Source organism: Heterodontus francisci, chromosome 13, assembly GCF_036365525.1.
Source record: "Heterodontus francisci isolate sHetFra1 chromosome 13, sHetFra1.hap1, whole genome shotgun sequence".
Taxonomy (NCBI): domain Eukaryota; kingdom Metazoa; phylum Chordata; class Chondrichthyes; order Heterodontiformes; family Heterodontidae; genus Heterodontus; species Heterodontus francisci.
Genome location: NC_090383.1, coordinates 105092030 through 105110909, shown reverse-complemented (window position 1 = coordinate 105110909; position 18880 = coordinate 105092030). Strand labels below are relative to the sequence as shown.

General features: G+C 41.8%; 1 protein-coding gene across 4 annotated transcripts in view; it reads left to right on the top strand.

The window, feature by feature from the left end:
• exo1 (exonuclease 1) overlaps positions 1-18880 on the top strand; it is a 41280-nt gene that overhangs the window by 11065 nt on the left and 11335 nt on the right. For 2 of the 4 annotated variants that reach the window (XM_068045328.1, XM_068045329.1), the window contains 7 exons: positions 127-254; positions 7663-7796; positions 8363-8575; positions 10019-10206; positions 11419-11515; positions 12379-12610; positions 14547-14796. In XM_068045328.1, the coding sequence (XP_067901429.1) occupies positions 127-254; positions 7663-7796; positions 8363-8575; positions 10019-10206; positions 11419-11515; positions 12379-12610; positions 14547-14796 (1242 nt within the window). Of the gene's footprint in view, positions 1-126; positions 255-4449; positions 5192-7658; positions 7797-8362; positions 8576-10018; positions 10207-11418; positions 11516-12378; positions 12611-14546; positions 14797-18880 lie in introns of those variants that run through there. The other 2 variants (XM_068045331.1, XM_068045330.1) reach the window with 2 other exon arrangements.

Sequence of the window (18880 nt, the reverse complement as noted above, 5' to 3'; positions counted from 1 at the left end):
TTTCTTTTTCTCAGCTGGAGTCATCTGCTGTTATGTACTAATGTCCTAATTTGTGTCACTTATCTGCACAGCTGTTTATGCATGTGGTTTAGAAACATTATGCTTGGGTGGTTTTCTGCATTACAGACGTAGGCAAGCAAACTTGCAGAAAGGGAAGCAACTCCTTCGTGAAGGGAAGACAACGGAAGCCAGAGAGTGTTTCACTCGGTGTGTCAACATAACACCTGCCATGGCTCATGAAGTGATAAAAGCAAGTGATTTCAAGTTTACTTTCCACTTCTGTAACTTGTGCATTGAGCTCTGTATTTATAGATTCAGAACGTTTTTCAGGCCATAGTTTGAACCTTTCAAACATACTGTGTACATGCCAGCTTTAGTCATAACATAGAATGTATAGCTCAGAAACAGGCCATTCAGCCCAGTTGGTCCATACTGATTATTACGATTCACACGAGCCTCCTCCCACTCTATTTCATCTAATCCTATCAGCATATCCTTCGATTTCTTCCCTCAAAGGCATCTATGCTATTCACCTCAGCTACTCCATGTGGTAGCACATTCCACATTCTCACCACTGTCTGGATAAAGAAGTTTCTCCTGATTTTCTTCATTGGATTTATTAGAAAATACGAAATAGGAGTAGGCCATTCAGCCTTTCTGGCCTGCTTTGCTATTCAATAAGACCATTGACCCAAGATTAGTGACTAACTTATATTTAAAGCCCCTAGTTTTGGATTCCTCCACAGGTGGAATCATCTTGGTCTTCCACAAACCCCTGAATAATTTAAGCCCTCAATTAAGTTAGCCCTTAGCTTTTTTTTTCCAGAGAAAAGAACCTCAGCCAATTCAGTCTTTCATGATAACCTCTCAGTTCTGGTCTCATCCTTGTTGATCTTTTTTGCTCCTTCTCCAGTGCCTTTATATACTTTGCTTTTGTGATATGGGGACCAGAAATGTGCACAGTATTCGATGTTGGTGTATTTTTATTTAGGAACATAGGAGCAGGAGTAGGCCATTCAGCCCATCGAGCCTGCTTTGCCATTCAATACAATCATGGCTGATCATCCACTTCAATGCCTTTTTCCCACACTATCTCCATATCCCCTTTTGTCATTTGTATTTAGAAATCTGTCAATCTCTGCTTTAAACATACTCAATGACTGAGCTTCCACAGCACTCTGGGGTAGAGAATTCCAAAGATTCACAACTCTCTGAGTAAAGAAATTTCTCCTCATCTCTGTCCTAAGTGGCTTCCCCCTTATTTTGAAATTGTGTTCCTTGGTTCTAGATTCCCCAATCAGGGGAAGCATCTTATCTGCATCTACCCTGTCTATCCCTTTCAGTATTTTGTAGGTTTCACCTCTCATTCTTCGAAACTCTAGAGAATACAGGCCCAGTTTCCCCAACCTCTCTTCATAGGACAGTCCCGCCATTCCGGGAACAAGTCTGGTGAACCTTCGTTGCACTCCCTCTATGGCAATAATATCCTTCCTAAGGTAAGGGGACCAAAACTGCACACAGTTCTCCAGGTGTAGTCTAACCAAGGTTCGATACAATTGAAGCAAGACTTCACTACTCCTGTACTCAAATCCTCTTGCGATAAAGGCTAACATATCATTAGCCTTCTTAATTGCTTGCTGCACCTGCATGTTAGCTTTCAGTGACTTATTGACGAGGACACCCAGGTCCTACAGTTTCTAATCTCTTACCATTTAAGAAATACTCTGCACATCTGTTCCCCCTACCAAGGTGGATAACACATTTTTCCACATTATATTCCATCTGCCACATTCTTGCCCACTCACTGTCTTTCCAAATCCCCTTGAAGCCAATTTGCATCTCCCTCACAACACACATTCCCACCTAGTTTTATGTCATCCACGAACTTCGAAATACTACATTTGGTCCCCGCATCCAAATCATTTGATGTATATTGTGAACAGCTGGGGCCCAAGCATTGATCCCTGTGGTGTCCCCCCTAGTCACAGCCTGCCAATGCGAGAATAACCCATTTATTCCTACTCTCTGTTTTCTGCCTGTTAATCCATGCAAGTATATTACCTCCTATCCCATGTCCTTTAATTTTGCTAACCAACCTCCTGTGGGGGACTTAATCAAAGGCCTTTTGAAAATCCAAGTATACCACATCCACCGATGTCCCCTTTATCAATTCTGCTAGTAACATCCTCAAAAAACTCCAACAAGTTCGTCAAACATGATTTCCCATTCATAAATTTAGGGCGGCGCAGTGGTTAGCACCGCAGCCTCACAGCTCCAGGGACCCGGGTTCAATTCTGGGTACTGCCTGTGTGGAGTTTGCAAGTTCTCCCTGTGTCTGCGTGGGTTTTCTCCGGGTGCTCCGGTTTCCTCCCACAAGCCAAAAGACTTGCAGGTTGGTAGGTAAATTGGCCATTATAAAATTGTCACTGGTATAGGTAGGTGGTAGGGAAATATAGGGACAGATGGGGATGTTTGGTAGGAATATGGGATGAGCATAGGATTAGTATAAATGGGTGGTTGATGATCGGCACAGACTCGGTGGGCCGAAGGGCCTGTTTCAGTGCTGTATCTCTAATCTAATCTAAATCCATGTTGACTATGCCCAATCAGATCATTATTATCCAAGTGTCCATTTATCACATCCTTTAGAATAGATTCTAGCATTTTCCCAATGACTGATGTAAGGCTAACAGGTCTGTAATTCCATTTTCTCTCTTCCTCCCTTCCTAAATAGTGGGGTGACATTTACGACCTTCCAATCTGTAGGAACTGCTCCAGAATCTATAGAAATTTGGAACAGGATCACCAATCAATCCACTATCTCCATAGCTGCGCCTCTCAACACTCTGGGATGTAGAATATCAGGTCCTGGTGACTTATAAACCTTCAGCCCCCTGATCTGCCTGTAATGGACCCAGATTTGTCATAGCTAAATGTTTCCTTTTTACGTACCTATTTTTACAGTCCGTTTTTATATTTTTTGCTAGCTTATAATCATATTTTGTTCTCCCTTCCTTAGTTTCTTCGTCCTCCTTTGCTGTATTCTAAAATCCTCCCAATCGCAGGTTTATTACTATTTCTTGCAACTTTATAGGCCTTTTCTTTTAATCTTATATAATCCTTAACTTCCTTTGTTTTCCACGGTTGACTGGCATTACTTTTGGAGTTTTTGTGCCTTGAAGGAATGTATAGCTGCTATAAACTATGTAATATTTCTTTAAAGACTATCCTTTGCCTATGTACTGTCATATCTTTTAATGTATTTTCCCAATCCACATCAGCCAATTTGCCCCTCATACCTTCAGAATTTCCTTTGTTCAAATTTAACAGCCTGGCTTCAGATTGAACTACCTCACTTTCAAACATACTGTAAAATTCTATCATAGTTTGGTCACTCATCCCTCAAGGTTCTTTTACAACAGGATTATTAAGTAGCCCTTTCTCATTACAAAATATTAGATCTAAAATAGCCTGTTCTCTAGTCGGTTCCTCAACATACTGCTCTAGAAAACCATCCTTAACACACTCCAGAAACTCATCCTCCGCAGCATCAGTGCTCATTAGGTTTACCCAGTCTATATGCAGATTTAAGTTACCCATGATTACTATAGTACCCATGCTCCATGCTTCTCGAATCTCTTGATTAATGCCATGCCCCACACTACCACTACTGTTTGATTGCATATAAACAACTCCTACCAATGTTTGCTGCCCCTTTGCCCCTTGCTGTTTCCTAGCTCCACCCAAACAGATTCCACATTTTGTTCTTCCGATCTGAGATCCTCCCTTACTAATGTACTGATCCCATCCCTTATTATTAGCACAACATCACCTCCTTTTCCTTTTTGCCTGCCCTTCCTAAGTGTCGAATATCCTTCAATATTCAGTTCCCAGTTGGTCACCCTGCAGTCACGTTTCTGTTATGGCAATGAGATCAAATCTATTTACCTCTGTTTTGGCCTTTACGTCATCTACCTTACGCGAATGCTGCGTGCATTCAGGTAGAGTGGCCTTAACCTTGTCTTTTTGACAGTCTGCATTCTAAGCCTAGTTGCTGCTCGCCTTTGTTTCGCCTGCCTTCTAATGTCACCTGCTACTTTTCTACCTCCTGTTACCTTCCAATTTGAGCTACCCCTCAGGTTCCCATCCCCCTGATAAACTAGTTTTAACCCTCCCCAACAGCACTAGCAAATCTCCCTGCGAGGGTGTTACGTTCCGGTCCTGTCGAGGTGTAGCCCATCCATCTTGTTCAGGTTCCACCTGCCCCAGAACTGGTCCCAATGCCTCAGAAATCTGATGCCCTCCCTCCTACACCAGTTTTCCAGCCACGTGTTCAATCATTCTATTCCTTTGCTCACTAGCATGTGGCACTGGGAATAATCCTGAAATTACTGCTTTGGAGGTCCTGCTTTTTAATTTCCTTTCTAACTCCCTAAAATCTGCTTTCAGGATCGCAACCCTCTTCCTACCTATGTCATTGGTACCAATGTGGACCACAACCTCTGGCTGTTCACCCTCCCCAAGAAGGATGTCCTGCAGCTGCTCCGTGATTTCCTTGACACTTGCGCCAGGGAGGCAACACACCATCCTGGAGTCACATTTACTGCCGCAGAAACGCCTTTCTGATCCCCTGACTGTTGAATCCCCTATCACTGTTGCTCTTCCACTCTTCCTCCTCCCCTCCTTTGCAGCTGAGCCACCAGTGGTGCCATGGACTTTCCTCTGGCTGCACTCCCCCAAGGAAGCATCGCTTTCACCAGTATCCAAAGTGGAAAACCGATAGACTCAGAGGACTCTTGCACTGCCTGTCTGGTTCTCTTAGACTGCCTGGCAGTCACCCTTTCCTTCTCTCCCTGCATGCTCCTACCCTGCTGTGTTACCACCTCCCGAAACGTGCTATCCACGTAGTCCTCTGCCTCGCGGATGCACAACAGTGACTCCAGCCACCACACGAGTTCCAAACCCTGGAGCTCAAGCTTCTGTAGCGGGTGACACTTCCTGCTGATGTATTCATCTAGGACACATGGTGTGTCCATGACTTCGTACATTCCACTTGGCTGAGCTGACCTGCCATACCGTAACTTTAAAAACTTTTTATTACTATGAGAAGTAAAATAACTTACCAGTTACTCACCAATCAACTTCTTCCCCTGTACTGAAGAGAGAGGCAGCGACTGGAGGCTGAAAAAAGGTAAAAGAAAGAAATAAAGGAGCCCCTCCCTCACGCATCAAACTCCCACTTTACACTTTGTGCACTCAAATTTATTTCTTAATTTATAGTTCCCCTCCTTACAGAACTCCCTCAATTCACAAACTCCCTTCTTCACACTCTGTGAATTTGTAAAATTTACCTCTTGCCCTCTCTTCCTGCTATAATTAGGTTAAGAGTTTTGGAAAACCAATAGCAGGATTTGCAATTCAGAAATAAGTAAAATAAATTGGAAAAAGTGAAGAGAAGCATTCTAAAAGGAATGAATTGAGGGGAGGGGATGTCACCAAATGACTTGGGGGAGAAATTAAATACAAACGCTAACTTAAGAGGCTGAATTTTTAGACCTCAATTGGGGGGGTGGGGGGTGTAAATTCACACCCCTGATCGGCGTGCCAGTTCCCCAGCTCCATCCCGCCCCTGGGCAACTTTCCTCAGAGGCCACATGGGGGAGGGGGATGGCAGCAGGGCTACCCTTCTGCAAGTGACAGGTAGTCAATTAATCTCATTTAAGGAGGTAGTCAATTAATCTCATTTAAGGCCTATTCTCAGAGGCCAACTGGAATTTTCAGTGGCCTGCAGGTCCCTGGAGGTGTCGGGAAACAGTGTAGCTGCCTGGACGTGGCCTTCCAGCGGCAGACTGGAGAGCCAACGCTCCAGGCAGGCTTAGAGGCCCTCCCTACTTATCTGGCTTTAGCTGCAGCCACAGGCTGCCCTGTGGAGGGGCTTCCCCTTCCCAATAGTGGCCTGGCTGTTGAGGCCACTTTTTAATTTTAAAATTTAAAAACGATGGAATGAGAGTACCTCCATCTTGGGCACCCGCTCTTTCACTTACCTGAAAGGGCAGCCTGCTGCTTCTTCAGTACTTTGAGAGGCCGCCTGCCGTCCTTAATTGGAGCCCCCACCTGCTCCTCTCTCAACGCCCCCCGTCCCCAGCTGTTAATTGACCAATTCGGGGAAAATCACAGCAGGGTGATTGTTACCCACACAGTGCAGTCTTCTGACCCCCATTTGACTATGATGGCAGGGTTCCGAAGCCTGCAGGGAAAATTCTGTCCAAGAATGCTGTTTGTGCAATTTGAAACAACCCCCTGTAAGAGGCATTGCAATTTGGTAAATAATTTTTTTGAACTACTTTTTAAATTGGTCACAATATTGGCTTGTATGAGGAGTCTTTTTGTAAATAACATCACCGAATATGAAAGGACACGTGTGTTCAACACATCTTGGACCATGTACATTTATTTTGTGTTTTCTTTCCTTCCATGATCAGATTTGTCTCACCACAATCGGGCTGGATTTTGTTGAGCCCCTGATGTCGAGCTCTGGGGAGGGGGGGGCGCAGAAGATCACACCAGCAGCAGCCCGCCACGGAGCCTGAAGCCAGGATTGCCGGGCCTAATCTTCCCTGCGGCAGCAAGGCTCCGTGGCGGCCCCTCTGCCGCTTGGCGACGGGACCCAACTTTAAATATTTAAATAAATTCAATGCGTACATTTAAATCCAATTCCCCGTGATCTTGCCTTCGGGTCCGGATCTTCTGTGCGACGGGCAGCACTCGCAGGTCTTCACTTTCACATCCAGGGAAAGCTGGCGCCACCGAGTTGGGAAAGGGGGATTAGAGCATTTTTACTGTAGTGGGTGGCAGGGTCAATTCTGCATTCTTGATGGGGGGGAGGGAAAGGCGTGACCTCTGCACTTCGTGCAGTGTGGGAGGGGAGAGAGGGAAAGGGGTGATTTCTGCACCTTGTGCAGTTGGGGGGACAGCAGGAATACAATTTCAATGTATTTGTAGGGGAGACGGGGCAAACATTTATTTTTAGTGTGTGGGGGCACTGGTGGGCAACTCTGCATTTGCCAAGGCTGCCCCCTGCCATGTGATTGGTGGGGGGCGCGCGGATGCCGATCATATTTAAATGAAGTGCCATGCTGAAGATCGTGCTGGCGCACAGGCCGCCATTTTGTTGCGGTGGAAGGAAAATAAAATCCAACCCATCGTTAGTGAGTTGTATGGCCAGACAGGTGACCAATACCAGAATATTAGCAAAGGAGCAGCTTGGCGTGACACTTTCACATTTTTTCCTCCATACCTGCTTTTGGAAAAATTCCTGGCCTTTTGCTTGCCTAATGCTACAGAAGGCAAAGTCGCAATGTGTACCTATGTGCTGCTATTTGGGCACCGTACATTTTATATATTTAATAATGTACGATTTATTTAACTGTGCTGCCACAGAGAGTTTAGATGTTTCTGCACAAGAACAGGGAGGAAATCATCCCAAGCCCTCTTTCAGGCATTGCCTTTTGATAGGTTTTCAAAATGGCATTGGAGATTGCTGTTCGTTACGGATAACAAATAATGCAAAAAGGTGTAAGATAGGCAACTTGCTTTAAAATAGCAAGAGCTGGATGCAACAATTCTTTTTAAATACTTTTTTTTTTGCATCAATACAGGCAGCAAGAGCAAAAGGAATGGATTGTATTGTAGCACCTTATGAGGCAGATGCTCAATTGGCTTACTTAAACAAGATTGGAATAGCTCAAGCAGTGATTACAGAAGATTCAGACCTGTTGGCATTTGGATGTAAAAAGGTAAATGGAAATTGCTGTAAGTAATTTTTGTTGTTTCAAAGGAACTGCTATGAGGTGCATATTTGAGCTGTTTGATTGAATGTCTCATAGTGTCAGGTCAGTAAACTTATTATTTGAAGGGAAAGGAAAAGCTAAGACTAGTATTTTCTGAACAAATCTTTTTTTTTTTTAAGTCCCCCACCGCCATTTATTAGAATGTACTACATTCTTATTTTTAATGCAGTATTTTCCTTAACCCCAGCTGAGATCAGCTATTTCAGCACATACATGTGATTGAACCTGGCATCTTCCTGGTCTGGTTGGCTTAGTTATTTGTTGGATGGGAGACTGAGACCAGCTATCTTGTTGTCTGAGTGAGATTGCCAATTTATTGCCAAATTTTATGCACTTTCATGTGGGATTTTACCTAGTATGGACTAATTTGTGGATGCCTGAACTCATATTTGCAAAGGACCATTGCCACCAGCAGAGGGAGAGGAATTTCTTCAGATCAGATTAGGCACAATTTGAATACAGGAGTTGGAATAAAAAGAAAATAATTTGAGACATTTTCAATGCACTTTTAGGTTGTACTGAAAGTGGACAAGTATGGGAACGGCATGGAAATTGACAAGGCTCAGTTCGGCAAATGTAAACAGCTGGGAGATGTTTTCACTGAAGAAAAGTTCAGATATATGTGTATTTTATCAGGGTGCGATTATTTGGCATCCATTCATGGAATTGGTTTGGCTAAAGCATGCAAGTTGCTTCGGATTGCAAACAATCCAAATATCATTACGGTGGGTCTTTGAGCTTGAGTTCTTTGTACAGTTAAAGTAATCTACAGGACCGTATGCATGTATGAAATACTTCTGAAAAATAAGGCTGAAGTCTTCTTTAAAAAGATTTGTTAAGACTGAATATTTATTGGAATGTCTGCACTGTATAAAAGAAAAATTGGAATAGGTAAAAGCCAATCAGTTCAACATATCTGCCAGTAATCTCCATGGAGATTTTTGTAACTTTGGAGGAAAATTGGTTTTAAAAAAAAAGAAGAGAAATGGCCATTCATGTTGACTCTCTTGGGTTTCTGCCAAAGTTACAACAGAACATTGGGACACGTTTGGAAATTCTTCCCCATCCTCCCTGATGGGCAGTTTCCACTTTTTAATTGTGTTCCCTTGACTTGTATAAAGTTCAGTTTTGTATTCTCTTATTTTGAGCTGTTTTCTTGAAGTAGAGAGAGATTCATGGTTTTGCCTCATATTTTCACTGCATAGTAAAATATACAATTTGACATTGTGGGCTGAATTTTATCAGTGCCACCGCGATATTACGTGCGGGGGCTCAATTAAATGAAGGGGGTGGAGCGGCCGCCCCCAATGACATAGAGGAGGTGGCCGTCGCGCCCCTGGCAACGGCGTCCGATGCCATCGTGCAGGCACCAGTGCCATTTTTAAAGGGCTTCCAACCCTTCAGGAGTAATTTACATTTTTTAAAAGGTGCCTGGTCAATTAAAATTTAAACTAAGATTTGTCCACACCTGCAATCCCCTCTCCAGCGCGCCCCCCCCCCCCTCCATTGTGTTCTTTTCTGTAGCCTTTCAAAAACAAGTGTGGTGTGACCAAAGCTGAGCAAAGTACTGTAAGTAGGGTTTGTTCTAAGCATTATAAAGGGTAATTTCTATGAGTTTGCAATCTATTGATCTGGCTTTTTATTTCCCCCTGAATTGTATTGGCTTTTTCTTTGATTGCTTTGCCATCTGGACACTGACAAGTTTGCTATTACTCGCGGGCCCTTTTTCTCTAAGTGTCCTTGTGCTCATTCAATTTCATTCATCTATTTGTAATCCACATTGTCTTCAATCTAATGTGTAGAATTTTACATTTGTCACTGTTGAATTTCATTTGCTGCCCATTTAAATCAACCCATTTAAATCCTTTGCTAATATTTTGTTGTATCCGCTGTCTCTGCTGCTCTCATTTTTGGTTTCAGCATCAAATTTGACAAGCCTAGGCTTAGTTTCAGTATTCAAGGCATAGATGTAAGATAGAAATAACAGCATTGGAGTCCTACTGCAGACTGCATAACCAACACCTTTCCATCATTTAGTAGTAAAATTAATCTTTAGTTCCATTGTTACAATTGCATTATTTTTCTATAAGTAAGTTCTATATTTTGGATAACATTGCTGGTACCCAAAAATAACTTCTGTTCCCACGATGCATTCTTATCACATATAGGTGATCAAGAAAATTGGACAATATTTGAAGACCACTGTGACTGTGTCAGAAGAATACTTAGACGGGTTCATTCGGGCAAATAACACATTTCTGTATCAATTGGTGTTTGATCCATTGAAACGGAAACTTGTTCCTTTAAATGCTTACTCGGGTGATGTTGATCCTAAATTACTTGACTATGCTGGGCAGTATCCTTTACATATCACTATATTTGTTGTAATTAACGAGCACCAATTAGTTTAACCAATGATTTTTCAAATCTGTTTTTTTGATCGAGAAACCAACTGCTTGCTGTACGATAACTTTTGGAGGGGCACAGAGGGAAAAAGGTGTGGAAATAACAAACCGGAGCAGGTACTTTTCATAGACACAAAGCAGAAATTGTCAATTTTTTCCAGGCAGTGCGGTGGAATGGTGTTTAGGCAATGACACATGGTTTTGTGCCCCTCATGTAATACTTTGCGTCTTTGGACACTGAGCTGCACCCTGCTGCTCTACTGGATCTCTTTGTGGGTGATTACATGGTACAGCCAGAGCTTTTTGCACAACTTGCAAGTCTATTTGGCTGTGCAAAAGTTTCTGGCCGTACTAAGTAATCAAATATAAAATTTGACAAAATGTTTTTTTTTGAAAACAGAAGTCTGAATTTAAAGTTGAAATAAAGTAGGGGGAAATTATTTGCAAAAGTTTGTGTGGAGCATAATTTGTTCATGCTGCTATTGAGTTTCACTCGTCCTGAAGTGACTTGTTTATAGAATGCCATTTGCAGTATGCTGCAGCTGCTTGTGGGCGTATTAACCAACAATATGGTGCTGCTTGTATTGTAGCCTGGCTTGTACTCCAGCTAAAATCAGAAGTTAATGCTGTTACTCAAGAATCACTAATGGTGTAGAAAAAAATCAACAGGGTTTAATTTACCTACACAATTGGTGTTTGCTTGGAAATGCAGCAAATGTAACTACTTTGATTCTAGGTTTGCAGTGGAACTGAAGGCCATTTCTAAACAAAATATGATGATTCGGTCTTGATTTGGTGCTGAAAAGTTACTTTGTCATAGTTCATGCAGAACACTGCAATCTCACACATCCATTCTTGTCAATTATTCATTGTAAGACATCAGAGTCTACACTTACATTGTGCCTTTTTAGCATGAAATAGCCTATTAATACAGATTTAAAATACAGCAACAGTATGCTGTACTATACTGCCTGCTGATTTAATAAAAACTACTTTTCTCTGCATTCTTGCAGTATTTTTTGTACCATCCTTTTACTTTGGGAGCTCAAGTATGTTCACTTATTGAACCTTTGTTGGATAAGCAGTGTTGCACTGTAGTTTTATATGTTTTTTTCCAATAATGTTGCTCATTTGTATTTTATTCCTTAACTTGGCTACTTTAGTCACTTTGGTGATGAGAAAGCTCTTCATATAGCTCTTGGAAATATAGATATTAATACTTTGGAAACCATAGATGATTACAACCCATGTACGTCCCAGGTAATGTGCAAGTTACCCAATGATTCCAAGTTGCAAATTCTGATTTTAACATTGTTAAAATGTTTACCATAAAGTCAACTAAAATCTTTCTGAAGTTTACTATAATATGCCTTTTATAATTCCTATCTGGAGAAGAAGAGGGGGAACATTGTGAATAGGTTATTTGTATAAAATGCCCACTTTAATTAGCTTTATCGGGTTTTTTTTTTCTCCTCTACCTGCTATTTTGGGTATCATCTCCCAAGAATACTTTTTACTTCTATACTGGAACAGCTCTGTAGGTAATTCTATAAATTAGAACTCAAGACTAATTCAGGTGCTGGTCCATAGATGGCCATGCTATGAAAAGGACTGCCAAATATATTGCAGTGGCTAACCAATGTCGAGTATTTTCAGTTCAGGTGCATTCAAAATCGGCTCCTCAGTTAATCTGTTGAGACGGTCTGGAATGCATTTAGAATGACCATCGATGAGATTCTATCCCTTTAATCAAACACTATCATCTTTAGATCTGGGTTGCAATCACTTTAATGTACGCTATAAAAATTAGAATTTCCGATGTTTTAACCTGACTTTGATGGATGCATGTATGCTATTTTTCTATTCCAGCTAATATTTATCCCTCAACCAATTTCACTAAACAGGTTGTCTAGTCATTTCTGTTTGAGGGATCTTACTGGCAAATTGGCTATGGGGTTTCCCTATATTACAGCAGTGACTGCAATTCAAAGAATTACATTAGCTGTGGAACACTTTGAGTGTTCTGAAAAGCACTATATAAATGCAATGTTTTTTCTTACTTTCCTTTCTTTTCAAAAAAAAATCACAGATATATAAATTTTATTTTACTTTTTTTAAACCAGATTCCAGCAAAAAGGACTCGTGGGTGGAATGACCTAGAAACCAGTAAGCAGAAAATGCCACACATGCTCAGTATATGGAGCAAAGAATATAGACCGTATGAAAATCAACTTTCAGTCCCAAAGGCACAAATATCACCAGAAAAATCCTGCACTAGGGGAATAGAGAAAGTGATCAGCATCAAAAGATTAAAACTTCCCAATAGAGAGATGGTGGCTAAAAGGCCAAGAGAAGGTACCAAAGATCTGACTTTTATTACTGTAAATGGAAAAGAAACTCCATTCTGAAAATTAGTCATTCAAGCAAAGAAAATTAAGTACTCCAGAACAGGGACTTTTTATTGAGATAGCTGCATCATCACTGATCCTTTGTATCATATATACACATGGCATCTAATGCATGTGCCCACAGGGAGCTAATCTTACTAATCTCTTTCCTGTCCTGCTCACCCCACTCCTCATTCTCAACAGATCACTAATAATTGCCATGCTCCACATCTCCCTCCAGAATGTCTATTTACTCGTGACCAAAGCTCATGTCGTCCCTTGTCCTTACTCTTAATGATTTAATTGACGTAGTTGCTTTGGAAACTTGGCTCACAGCTGGTGACATCTTTCCCCTTACTGAAGCTACCTGCTGAAACCACTGTAGTGGTGGTATGACCTTTATCACCAGATCACACCTGGGTTTCTCCCGCTACTCCTCTGGTATCTTCTCTTTCGAACACCTCATGTTATTCCCACCTCTCTCGCCTCCTGTAAAATCCTTGTTCTCTACTGCCCCACCCTGAATTCCTCACTGAAATATACTCCTTCCTATCTTCCTCTGCACTGAATGACACCTCATCCTCAGTTACTTCAGTTTCCATCTCATCTCACCTTGCCCTTTCATGTGATCTTTCTTATCCTATTCTCTTGATCACCGGCAAGGCCATCTTGGACCATTTCCCTGTATTCCTCACTACCCACATCCCCCTTACCTTTCCAACTCCATTCCTTTTTTTGTCTGCCCTTGGAATAAACTTTCCCCAGAGTCACTTCCAGCTGCAGTTTCAAATACTCAATTGCCTCATCTTGTGGTCCTCCATTTGCCATGATATTTCTGCAGCTGTTGACCTTAACCACGCCTTCCATCTTTGATGCCCTTGCCCTCAGAAAAACACCCTGCTTGTTCCCAGAGAATGGCCCATGTTTTTGCACTTCAATTCCAAGGGGTACAGACTTGAGCTTATCTGGTGGTTGTGTGTGTGATTTAATCATCCAGTACTGAATCTAGCAGACCATATGAAGTACCATCGAACCTTGCTGGCCTGTGCCAAGACAGCTAACTACTCCGGGATCATATTGGAAAGCAAAGTTAACTGCTGGCTTCTTCTCTCAACTCCCAGCTATCTCCTTCAACCCCACTCCCATGCTTCTCCACCCTCACCTTCAACAATAAGTGTGAGGATCTCCTAGACTTTTTGTCACTAAGCTTGAGACCATCTGTTCAGCTACATTCCCTCCCGCCCCATCTCTTCCACTTGCCCACCAAGTTAAACCTCTCCTAAATAATATAAAGCCTGCTTTGTTGGGTAATGGTCTGTTGGCTTTATGGTGTCACCTCCTCCAGTATGTGCTGTTCTTTCAAGTGATTGAAAAAGATCTCCATTCTAGCCCTTGCCTTCATTAAACTGTAGAACAGATGCTACAATCTTATACCTACCTGCTGAAGATGTCAGAGGTTCACCCAAATCTTGTTTTTAAAAAATACAGAATCATTTGATTAATTTCTTGCTTGAGGATTCTATTTAATTAGTATTTTTAATTTTTTTTAATTATTGTATATCGTTGATCAATACAAATGTTGAATGATTAGTTGTCTTCCCCTGAAATTGAAGGTTCTGACATGAATACTGTATTGAAATGGGATTTTGTACAAAAAAGGTCAATGTTCTCTGACTTAAAAGATTTCTACAAGCTAGGTGGGGCACTCTTGTATTGACATAGTTAGCGTAATAGTAATGTTCCATTGATGGCAAATGAAAACATCAGTCACTTATCCCCATTTAATAGTCTGGTTTCCTGGAATGATGATTATTTAATTCAAATAAAAAATCTGGGTAATTCTAGTGCAGTGTAAGTAGACAAATTAATGCTGTCTTAAAGATGATTTTCTTTTTACCCATCAGGTGAAAATCTTTCAGATGGTGATTTGTTAAGTCAGTACTCATTTCCAAACAGTAAAAAACATAAAGCAGCTGCTGAAAAATGCCTACCTCTGCAATCTCCTTCAGAAGAGGAGGAATCTCCATCAGTGGACCACTCCATCAGTGATGAAAGTCCAAGGCCTCACTGTAAGATCCGGAATCGGTTTGCTACCATTTTGCACAGGAGAAATGAAGATTCAGGCGCTGTTGTTGTTCCTGGAACCAGAAGCAGGTAAAGTGTGCTTAGCTTTTTTTTTTAATTGAAAGCTGCTTGGCTGACATTAACCCAGAACATGTCACTGGCCTTTACATAGCCAATACATTGTCCTGAGAACAGTTCTATAATAGGGTGAGAGGGAGAAGAAAGTAAAATAATTGAGCAGTGTGCTTCAGGACAAATGAAGCCGGAGCCCCAAACTATTCTTCCCATAAAGGCTATGTTAAGATTATTTTGTTAGGCGGAATCTTCGGTTATTACTGGACACTCTGAAACCTGCAGGCCCAAGGGGGGAAAAAGCCCGCACCTGCTCAAGATTGCGTCTGCCTGTTCACTGATCTCCAACCTTGCAGTGTTAGCTTGGCTTATTTAGTAGCGCTGTTATTTCCCAAGTTTGTAATCTGTAGACTCAACCCTCACTGCAGGACTTCAGCATGTAATTTAGTCTGAGGTTCCAGTGCAGTGTCGAAGGGGCCTGCATCACCAGAGATGCCGTATTCAGATGGGCTGTTAAAGTGAACCAGAAGTATGTTAACAAACCTGTGACACTTTGAAGAGTAGTTCGCCTGGTGCTCTTGCCAACATTCTTCTCTCAGGCAATGCCACCAAAGCTATGGACAGGGAACTGATCTCATTGCAGTGTGTGGGGCTTTTCTTGTTCCTCATGTGAAAGAGGGGCTGGTGATGCAACACTGCCAATTTGCAGCTTTTCAAATTCTGAAAAGAAGAATTTGCATGTACAAGTATTTTTGGTGCCCTCCCCTTCCCTTCTGATCCTGTATATTGTATCCCTTTAACATCCTGAATACTTAGTCCTATTTTGTCTTCTCCTTTAGCCTTCTGTATAATCCTATACCTGATTTCCTACATGTTCAACTGCAGTGCGAAAACAAACTATTTAACTGTTTGTATCACTGGGCTGATATTCTGTCCACTGTAAGCACTAGGACTAGTGGTGTACATTTTACCCAGGTCACTCTTACAGTGTGGCAATACCATATTTCTCACAAGAGTTGGTAGCTTAAAAAGTGTGATCTTCCTGCCCTTAGCTAGTAGTTTTTCACTTGGAGATTTCCACTTGGAAATTAGACAGGTTCTATAAGAGGTGGGTGATCCACTGCACCTGATTACAGTTAGACGATGGTTGAACATTATCCCAAATTTCTTCATAAAGTCTGGTGGATTTGTTTATAGTTTCCTGGAATACTGCTGAACATTATTGACGTTTTCTGAGTAATGATATGCTTCAATATTAGCTAATGACCTGTTCTATGATTATTGTAAATCTATGGAAAAAAACTTTGCCATGTGCATTGAAGATAAGTCAGATAGTTTTGTACCAGTACCTGAATATTATTACCCATCAGTAATTCTGTTTCTTGATGAATGTTTTGGCCATTTCTTTTGTTGTACCTCTGCCAATGCTGACTCACATCAGATTGATCCAAATGCCATGATTGACTCTGCTTCATTGGGTGCTTGATAATGCGTTGTGTTACGGAAGTGCCTTGGTGTTTTGTTAAATATATTTTTTGAGGATTCAATTTTGAAAGATTGAAGCAATGTTAAACTTTGGGGTTTTCAACGGGGGGTCATGTAAAGGCCACTTTGAAAAATAGTCCCTGGAAATGTTTTTTAAAAGGGGTACTGAGAGGTTTTGTGAAGAAAATGAGTCTTTCTGGGAAACCACCTGACTTCCAGCTCAATAAACAGAGAACTTTAGACACCTGGAGAAGTTTTTTACAAAGAAGTGACAGGTCAAGATCGATGGAGGTCAAAAGGTTGACCACCTGTTGTCAGTTTTGCTTTTATATTATTTTGACTTGGGGTTGAACTTCCAAGGAGAGAAGAGAACTCTCAAGGAAGGAGAGAAGACCACAACCAAGCTCAGCTTTCCAGCACCTCTCTAAATGACCCTGAGAAGTCCACTGTGTCAACACATCTCGTCTCCTGTCTTTGAAGAAAAGCCTGCTAAATTAATTCTCAACGCCGCCTGAAAAGAACTGTTCTAAAAGATCCCAGTGACCCATCTATGTGTACTCGGAGGCCAGACTGTGTGCCAGTTTTGGAATACAACATATCTCTCCTGCTGTTTCTTCAAGAATGAGCAAGTATTCAGCCCAAATGTTTTTTGTCTGTAATAGAGCTCTAACAACAAAAATCCCTTTATTTTTCCAGTTAACGTGTGTGTGTGTGTGCGTGTGTGTGTGCGTGTGTGTGTGCGTGTGTGTGTGCGTGTGCGTGTGCGTGTGCGTGTGTGTGTGCGTGCGTGTGTGCGTGCGTGCGTGTGTGCGTGTGCGTGTGGCTAAGGTAAAACGGGAACTTTAATATTTCGATCTGTGTGGTAATGCTTTACTTCATTACTGGTTAAGACTTGTTTTTATAATAAACAGATAATTTTGTTGTTTATTAAAGAAACCTGGTTGGTGTGTTTTATTCTGGGATAAAAATAGAATCTATGATTGACCGTATCAATAAATGGGGAAAAAATGTAAATATATGTTGTGATCTATGGAGAAATGGAACTAGAATAAACAGTGCACTCCTCCCACCTTGGTCGTAATAATTGCATATTCTAATCATCCTTTGCATAGGGAAAAATGCCTTCTAATCACTCCCTTATGGCTTTGATATTAGTCATAAGAACATAAGAAATGGGAGCAGGAGTAGGCCATTCGGCCCCTCAAACCTGCTCCACCATTCAGTAAGATCATGGCTGATCTGATAGTGGCCTTAAATCCACTTTCCTGCCTGCCTCCTATACCCCTTGACTCCCTTGTCAATCAGGGGCGGCGCAGTGGTTAGCACCGCAGCCTCACAGCTACAGCGACCTGGGTTCAATTCTGGGTACTGCCTGTGTGGAGTTTGCAAGTTCTCCCTGTGTCTCCGTGGGTTTCCTCCGGGTGCTCCGGTTTCCTCCCACAGCCAAAAGACTTGCAGGTTGATAGATAAATTGGCCATTATAAATTGCCCCTAGTATAGGTAGGTGGTAGGGGAATATAGGGACAGGTGAGGATGTGGTAGGAATATGGGATTAGTGTAGGGTTAGTATAAATAGGTGGTTGTTGGTCGGCACAGACTCGGTGGGCCGAAGGGATTGTTTCAGTGCTGTATCTCTAAATCAAATCAAAAAATCTATCTGACTCAGCCTTGAATATGTTCAGTGACACAGCCTCCACTGCTCGCTAAGAGAGAGTTTTCCAAGCACTAACGACCCTCTGAGAGAAGAAATTACTCCTCATCTCAGTCTTAAATGGGAGATCCCTTAATTTGAAACTAAACCCCCTAGTTTTAGATTCCCCACATGGGGAATCATCCTCTCAGTATCTACCGTGTAAAGCTCCCTCAGAATCTTGTATGTCTCAATAAGATCACCTCTCAATTGTCTAAACTCCGATGAGTATAGGCCCAACCTGCTCAACCTTTCCTCATAAGATAACCCCTTCATCCCAGGAATCAGCCAAGTGAACATTCTCTGAACTGCTTCAAATGCAAGTATATCCCTCCTTAAATAAGCTGACCAAAACTCTACACAGTACTCTAGGTACAGTCTCACCAATGTCCTGTACCATTATATCAAAACTTCCCTATGTTTATACTTCATCCCCCTTGCAATAAAGGCCAACATTCCATTTGTCTTTCTAATTACTTGCTGTACCTGTATGCTGACTTTTTGTGATTCATCTACAGGAACACAGGTCCCTCTGCACTGCAGCATTCTGCAATCACTGTCCATTTAAATAATATTCCCTTTTTCTATTCTTCCTGCCAAAGTGGACAACCTCACATTTTCCCACATTATAGTCCATCTGCCAAATTTTTGCCCATTCACTGAACCTATCTATATCCCTTTGCAGACTCTTTGCATCCTCCCCACAACTTGCTTTCCTACCTATCTTTGTATCGCCAGCAAACCTAGCTACAATACAGTCGGTCCCTTCATCCAAGTCATTAATTTAGTGCCATGCAGGCCCCCACCTGCCAAGAATGAGGCACACATTATTTCGCCACATGAACATTAAAACTTAAAATTGCTACTGGGAGGAAAAGAGGGCCTAAAAAAGGAATTGCCAGGCCCCTCGCTGGAAAGACCTTTTTT